The following is an 8,039-nucleotide window of genomic DNA, read 5'->3' as shown; positions in this document are numbered from 1 at the left end:
AGCGCTTTAACCCTAAAATGACCTCAATTTGACACCACCAGATGAAATTTTACCGCCTGTTAATGCCATCCTCCGTAGTGGTGAATGATCTACACGTTGACTCAGTTACGCGCGGAGTTACACTGATTTCTTTCTCCCTCCCATTCGTATACAATCGCATTGTAAAACAGACCATTGTGAATATAGTAATATAGTAGGCTAATGTAGTAGACTTTCCTCTATAATACAGAACTGGGGATTTTTTTTTTTTACAGTTATCTATTGTATGCCTAATTTATTAGACGTCTTAATTAATACCAACTTGAATATTGTAGGCTATTTTTTCATTGGGAGTAAAAAAAAGTGTTAAATACAAGTTAGAAGAGCACATTAAGAAGGCGTTGTAGGCTACAACACACGTTTTAGGCTCGATGTAATGCCCTTTTGCAATATATTTACGCGCATTGGTCATAGGCTGTTGTTTCCGGTAATTGACCACACGTTTTAGCAAAAGTAAAAACTTTTAATAATGCAACCCGTCCAATTTCTTGATGGGTGTTTAAGGGCACATAATACGTTTCTGGAGAAGCAAGCATCGGTTACGCATAATTAAGCGTTGCAATTTTCGCACGCTCTCTTGACTGTTTGCATCCGTCCTTTTGGGGGATAATTACATGTTTTCAAAATAAAAGCGAAACGATGTAGCATTTTTTATGATTAATGTTTTATTTATTTTTTTATTTTCGCTCAAACATTTCAATATATTTCGCGGAAACTACATTTTACACACAAAAACACTGACTAAAACCTGAACACACCAATAACACAGTTCAATTTAATAAAACAATTACAAAACTTCCCATTACACAGCGCAGTCAAGGACACCCAATCACGCGGAACTCACTTATAACCCCCACTCCCCCCCACCCCCCCATCACAATGGTTACGCTATACTACAGTAAAAGGGCTTTGGCTACTCACCGCTGGTCCCGAGGAGGAAAAGAACAAGAGTCAAACCGTTAGTGCACAAATCAATGTGAACGATAGTATTTAGCTTATAAAAATAGCAGGAGCAGTCTTCGGCAGCAGACACACACTGCTGGCTGCTGGTTGTGTTTACAGAGCGGCTCGGCGGTCAGAGCGCAGAGTGCTGAGGAGAGAGACCTGGAGACGGTGATCGCCACGGGGCTGTGCGCGCCGCGCTGTAGTTCCTTCTTGGGGTATTGCACGCACCAAATGTCCACACAGCCGTTTGTCAACCCTGCAGTCCTGCTTTTTTTGCTCGTGTGCCGGGCGTCTTCCCACCCCTTATGCCAGCAAACATAAGCGTTGTCACTGCTTCATTTATTAAATCTTTTTAATTGCTATTTCTGTTGTGCGGCTCGATAAACCATATGGCTTTTTTTGCTTGTTGTTGTTGTGAGTTGGGGGGAGTTTGTTGACCCTCCGACGGCATCCAAACAACCCTGTTTTTTCTCTCCCTCTCCGTACATGTGTCTGGCTCATCATAAACCTTGGAGTACTTTGGTCGACTTTCCACCAAAAAAAAAAATCAAGGATAGCCATAAGAGGATGCCTGTATGTGAAAACCTATCAATACGCCCGATGATGTCATCTACGCACAGGGCACACTATCGTTGATGAAGTTAAATATTAAAGGGGATAAATGGCCTGCTCCTGTGTTGTTCCTAAGAGCTGAGGGGGAAAATAGGGCTTCAGTGGAATCAATGGCCGGAGCGTTGCTCCTCCTCTAAACTTCAATCTCCTCACATGATTGATGGTCTTGGGGAGCTTTGATAATTGACTACTCCGAGGTAAGGCACGATTTCTATCAAGACAGGGGATTGGAGGAAAGAAAAACACAAAATTACTTCTCCACAAAAGCTTTCTCTGCCTGGAAAAGTTCATTCTAGGCTTAGAGGGGTGGTCCGTATTGTTTAATTTCCTTAACGGGCCATATAGCATAATTATCTGTGAGATTGGAAGGTATTGCTGTAGATAGCCTATTGCAGGCACACCGGCTGTAACTCCACCACAGATAACAAGTAAGCGTCATGCTCATAAATTAAACTCAAAATGCATCAGATACTTTTAATTTATGATGCTCATGGTTTATACCGTGTTCATTGCATGTAATCGGTAAGCTGGATAAAAGTTCGAATATTTGACTGCTAATCTCTAGCTACGAGTTGACCGTGCGTAAAACTTGGAAATCATCATGCTTAATACTGTTTTAATGTGCTTTTTATGTCATGTGAATTAGTCTCGGCTGTATTTATTCGACTCGGTATTATTAACAGCTGCAGTCTAAACACCCGCGCTGGTTAAAAAAAAAAAAAAAAACTTCTTTATCCTGCAATTTCTGTTTTACTTCAGGAGTCTTTTCGACGAGAGGAATTGCTGGGGGAAGAAGAAGAAGAGGAGGAAGAAGAAGAAGAAGAAGTGTTGTTTGGCTTTTCCCCCCATGAAGAGTTGAAGCCGTCCTCGTCGTGCATACTCTGCATATCACAGGATTGGGTCTCTCCTCTCTCGTCGAGCTGCTGCAGGACTGGCTATGGCCACCACTACTTCCGGGATCCGTCATTTCATTCGCCCACCGATCAGCGCAGCGAACTGACTCTGTTCTATAAGCAAGCAAGCAGCCAACCTGCCAACACGCGCTGACACTCACTCATCTCAGACCGCGAGATAGACCAAATACCTACGGGGGGAAAAAGGAGGAAAGATCTGCAACTGCGATCCCTTAATTTCTTCTGATTTTTCTTTTTTTTTTACACTTACAATAAAACAACACAGCGATCCGGAGTGAGAGAAGGGGACGCGGACTTGCGGGATGAAAACGGGCTAAAAAGATTCATCTTCTCTTGAACATCATCACCAACCATCATTCATTCATTACCTTGACAACCTCTGGCTTTGATTGACAGCTGGAGTGGCAAAAAGCCATGAGACACGACAGTTTAGTTACATGCAGGTTGTTGATGGGCCGATTGTAACCTTCAGTTTGGCGCATTTTTTTCTTTTTTGAGGAAAGAGGAAAACAAGAAAAATTGTAAAACTCCTCATGCTACTACTTCAACTGAAGCACATTAGCGAATAGGAGAATTCGCAAAGTTGTTTGAAAGGGGAATCTTACTACTAAATCACTTTCCAACCGTACTGGGATATTAAATATTCGACACATTGAGGAGTTTATTGGAGGGCAGTCTGATGGCGCAAAGGGTAGGTTTTAAATCTCCAACACTTATCTATACAAATCCATTATAGGAAGGCCTCAGTATCGCTATCCTCTTGTCGGTGGGAGCTACTTTACAAAGTATTCGTAAGACAGTAGACCTATATTTGACATTTTTGCAGTGCCTTACTCTTCAAGCAAAGTGACAGCCTTTGCTTAACCGACTGCCTCTGCGTGTATCGTGGAGCACTTTCACAGAGGACTGCAAACTAATTCGGTGTTTTGCCAAAGTAACTCTCCTTCGGCGATAAAGAAGTTTACAATGTTTTTGGTAATGACAAATCTTTTGGATTGCATTGATTGTTTTAGCCATAGGTCTACTTTCTACTTTTAACAATGTACGGCGCAGCGAGAGGAATGTGGCTTATGCTCTTTATTTTTTTCCAACATCGCTAGAGTAAAAGGCAAAAGCAAACGAGTGTATTTCTTATATTCTTGGAAATTGTATAAGCAACGTTTAATACAACAGCTGTGTATCTCTATCGGTTTTGTTCAAGAGTCGGTGCGGCGGTGGTTAACGCTTGGTTTGATGATTTTTTGTTCCAGTACGATGAGCTGGCCCACTACGGTGGGATGGACGGTGTGGGAGTCCCGGCGTCTATGTACGGAGACCCGCATGCTCCTCGGCCGCTTCCTCAGGTCCATCACTTGAACCATGGTCCCCCGCTCCACGCCAGCCAGCACTACGGGGCTCATGCCCCCCATCCCAACGTTATGCCCACTAGCATGGGCTCCGCTGTCAACGACGTTCTAAAGAGGGATAAAGATCAAATTTATGGGTAGGTGAAGAAAACAGAAACTCTTGTATACCTACGGCGAATCATTGCAGTGTTTTCTGGATGTGGGATTGCGCTCTGCTGATTTGTTTTATAAAAATGGCAATTATAATTTAGACGTTTTTAGGCAGGTCATTCTAGTGGATTTGGATTTTACGCACTTATCATGAAACTACAAGTGACACCCTTAAAAAAGAATTAAAATATATTTATGTTCAGTCTACAATAATAAAAATTACATTCTACATTCTTTAATTGGGATTCATACAACCTTAATGACTATATTATTATAAGGATATGGTAGCCAAAGCACGAAGCAAAAAACAAACTTGTTATTGTCTTCAAGTAGGCTGACTTGTTTTGATTTCGACTACAAAAAGTTCTTAGATGCTTTCTGAAATATCGTCCTAACCACAACAGCACAACATGCAATGAGTTATAACTTATTCATATTTAGGCATAAACTGCCTTTACTCAGTGCTTTGTGGCGACAATAGGGCTTTAGAATAGAACAGCCATTGTATAATTAAAGCTCCCTAATTATAAAAGCTCATCTTTTACATGGGTCTGGCAGTGCCGTAAAGCGTTAGAACATCACAGCTTCGATTAGTTGTTTTGTTTGTTTGTTATATTTTAGTTAGCCTATCTTATACACGCACTCGCTGGGGTGGTTCAGATGGTTCAGCATGTACGCCGAGTCTTTCTGGGAGCATGGGTTTAAATAGATGGTCTATGTCTTCTCTCTTTTTGCAGTCACCCTTTATTTCCCCTGCTCGCGCTGGTTTTTGAGAAGTGCGAGCTGGCGACCTGCACTCCGAGGGAGCCCGGCGTGGCGGGCGGCGACGTCTGCTCTTCAGATTCATTCAACGAGGACATCGCAGTCTTTGCCAAACAGGTCAATTTTATAACGTGTTAACTTCAAATCACCTTCGAACGCGCGTTGTGCGTTCAATAGGAGCTCTGGGGATTATGGTTTACAGTGGAAGTTACAGTGGATGGGACTCATTTGAGAGTATTTATGTTTTTTTTTAATTAGCCTATAGGAAATAATATGTCGTTAATTGTTTCATTGAGTCAAATTAATAACGTAGATATTGTTGCATTTCACAATTGCATAATTAGACTGGGGATTTCACATGTAAATTAATATTCATATTCTGTGTGTATTTTTAGGTCCGCGCAGAAAAACCTTTATTTTCATCAAATCCAGAGTTGGACAATTTGGTAAGCTCATCATTTGATATTGCTCTATGTCCCTAAATATATAATTTTTTTCCCACCTATTATTAACTCTCCTAATTTGTGTGGACACTGGTCCGTATAACCACAACAATACCCAGGGCAAAGTGAGTGCATATTCCAGAAAGTAAACATTCAAGGACAAATACATTGTTTCAGAAATAAAGCTCGGATTATTGCTCAGAGGGGTGTGGAGTGGCAACGTGAAATGCTACCAACAGGAGGCCGAGAGCGTAGCCTCATTATGGGATAGACGCTGGATTCCCTCGGCGGGTCAACTCCCCTGTAGCCATGGTCACTAGAAAGCTATGTGCACACAATCTGCCTTTAACTTTGTTTATTTGCCTTAGGGCACTTTGGAAATGACTATTAAAGCTCAAATCATGGACAAACGTATAATGTGAGGAAAAGTCTGGACACAATTGTAACGTCAAATTTAGAAGGATGTACATTTAGGCCTATAACATGTATAGCACATGTAGTCCCTGAGGTAGGCCTATACTCGTGAGATTCAATGAAGGGAAGATATGGTATAATTCACTGACTCAAAATTGTTGCAATTTTTGCCATGACATTGTTGTGGCTTTATGGTAAAGAAAATATGCTGATTGTATTCTTCTTCTTTTTTTTTTTTTTCTTTTTTTTTTTTACAGATGATACAAGCCATACAAGTATTACGATTTCACCTTTTGGAATTAGAAAAGGTAAATGTTATTATATATTTTTTATCATGTTTTTAAATTATTAAGCGCAATGCGATGGACAACACCGTTCTTTTTATTTTATCTTAATTCCAATTAAGAACTGCATAGACCTACATTATTGAATGCAATGATTGTTTTGCAAATACAATAGGCCGTTGTATCTAACATCGATACAGTACCGGTGACAAAAAGTTGAAACTATGTATACATTAAGAATGTATGTATTCACGTTACTATAATTGGCGAAATGGCTTCGCACTTTTGCATGCATTGACATTATTATTGATCTTGAGATTTTCTATCAAATACTTAGTAGCCTATCTATCCAGCGTAGGCTATAGCTTGCTTGTTTATTGTTTTTGTCCCTCAACCTGTTGCTCCTGTCCCTGGAGAATAATAACCACCGCAAGAATTTCACTATTGTTTCCTTGACTCTGCCGATAATATCCCTTAATTTGAGTTATTCTTGGACCAACCTCAGCGTTTCCCCATCCTGAACCAAGGTGTTTCCCTTGTTCTAGGTGCATGAGCTCTGCGACAATTTTTGCCACCGGTACATCAGTTGTTTGAAAGGAAAAATGCCAATAGATCTAGTTATTGACGAACGGGATGGCAGCTCAAAATCAGATCACGAGGAGCTATCGGGATCTTCGACTAACCTTGCAGATCATGTAAGTCCCATTCTCTCTCTTTAATATGGAATGTAAAAGTTGTTTAATGTGGATGCTTTTGTGTAGGCCTATGGCTATTGATTTTTGTCTGCATGCGTTGGTGCTGTGAAAGGAATAGTCTGCTGAAAGCGGACGTGTCTGCTCTCTGAGCTTATTTATTATAAACAGTTTTCAAAATGATGTTTTTGAAAAGACACTTAAATATTTGTTGGCCATTTCACATGTCGTGCTGTTTTAGGTTACTTTGGCTGAGTATATATTTATATTGTAACCATAAGCAAAGGGTGCTAAGTGCTTTGTAAAAAAAAATATGACGGTCGTTGTTCTAAGGTCAAAAGCTTGGAGTGACACAATGGAAAGAGTTATTGTTTTAATCTTTTGATTAGGGGCATTCATGTGTGTATAATGTTTGTGTGTGTGTGTGTGTGTGTGTGTGTTTGTGTGTGTGTGTGTGTGTGTGTGTGTGTGTGTGTGTGTATTTGTGTGTGTGTGTGTGTGCGCGCGCGTGTGTGCGTATGTGTGTGTGGGTGTATGGGTTTGCGTGGCTGCGCGCGCGTGTGTGTGTGTGTGTGTGTGTGTGTGTGTGTGTGTGTGTGTGTGTGTGTGTGTGTGTGTGTGTGTGTGTCATTGTGTGTGTGTGTGTGTGTGTGTATGTGTGTGTATGTCTTCGACTGCTTGCATGGCTGTTAGTGTAGTGTGTGCTGTAGCCTACACCGAAAACGCGCAGCAATTATGTGTTCCGCAGGTTTAACATTAAAGCAGGGTATCAGCGCTAAGCTTTTGCTTTAGGCTGATATTTAAAGAGAAAAGAGCTTTATTTGTGGGCTGTGGGCGCTGCCCCTGGTCTGTGCGTGTATAGCCTCGGATTTGGCTGCGGAGGTGGAGAAAGTGGAACCCTATTGAGATAGATATCAGGACTAAAGGCTGACCATCAATGTCAAGTTCACAAGGCATATGATGGTTCGTATGGAGTTGGACTTTATTTTATGCTTTGCCGTTGATGTAGATTTGTTTAATTGTCTCGTATCGATTAGCACTGTGGTGCAGCTCTTCCTCCGCTTGACGTTTTATGACTCCGGGCTCCAATGCTGAATTCAATTATATTTACCTGAAGTGCACTAATGCCTTTAAAAATTAAGGATCGATCCCCAAGGTTTAAAACATAGCAAGCAATAAACTGTTTTTTTTTTTTTTTTTAAATCATTATGGAATAAGCTGGTCTATTATGGTGTCGGTGTGATTGAATGTGTCATCTGGGTGAGGGGAAATTATGTTTTCTGTGAAATAAGTGAACTAACCTCGCTAAAAAGTGTCTATCGTTAAGCTAGGAGCACACTAAGTTCAAACCATTTAAGAATTACAGCAGATTTAGGAGCTGTGCAGAGTCAGTGCGTTGCATCTGTTGGCTCTGGCTATAGGCCCGATAGCAGGGACT

The 8,039-nt window shown here is 41.0% G+C and overlaps 1 protein-coding gene across 2 annotated transcripts; it reads left to right on the top strand.

Annotated features, from left to right (window-relative positions):
• Nucleotides 1-1,837: 1,837 nt before the first annotated feature.
• meis2a (Meis homeobox 2a) lies at nucleotides 1,838-7,089 on the top strand. Of its 2 annotated transcripts, XM_060052712.1 has the most exons (7): nucleotides 1,838-2,024; nucleotides 2,356-3,201; nucleotides 3,761-3,993; nucleotides 4,744-4,885; nucleotides 5,164-5,214; nucleotides 5,883-5,933; nucleotides 6,455-7,078. In XM_060052712.1, exons 2-7 carry the CDS (start codon nucleotides 3,190-3,192, stop codon nucleotides 6,626-6,628), a joined length of 663 nt encoding a protein of 220 aa, XP_059908695.1. In that variant the 5' UTR covers nucleotides 1,838-2,024; nucleotides 2,356-3,189; the 3' UTR covers nucleotides 6,629-7,078. The 2 variants fall into 2 exon arrangements, with proteins under 2 accessions (XP_059908695.1, XP_059908696.1); XM_060052713.1 differs by lacking the exons at nucleotides 1,838-2,024; nucleotides 2,356-3,201 and adding an exon at nucleotides 3,212-3,485 and having other exon boundaries at nucleotides 6,455-7,089.
• The last annotated feature ends 950 nt before the right edge of the window (nucleotides 7,090-8,039 follow it).

This window comes from Gadus macrocephalus, chromosome 5 (assembly GCF_031168955.1).
Source record: "Gadus macrocephalus chromosome 5, ASM3116895v1".
NCBI classification, from domain to species: domain Eukaryota; kingdom Metazoa; phylum Chordata; class Actinopteri; order Gadiformes; family Gadidae; genus Gadus; species Gadus macrocephalus.
This window is presented reverse-complemented; position numbering and strand designations above follow the sequence as displayed.

Bases quoted from the DNA above. Each gene is read 5' to 3' on its own strand.
- meis2a (XM_060052712.1), top strand. The intron at 4,886-5,163 runs GTCAATTTTATA...GTGTATTTTTAG, and splicing joins TCGCAGTCTTTGCCAAACAG to GTCCGCGCAGAAAAACCTTT. The intron at 5,215-5,882 runs GTAAGCTCATCA...TTTTTTTTACAG, and splicing joins ATCCAGAGTTGGACAATTTG to ATGATACAAGCCATACAAGT.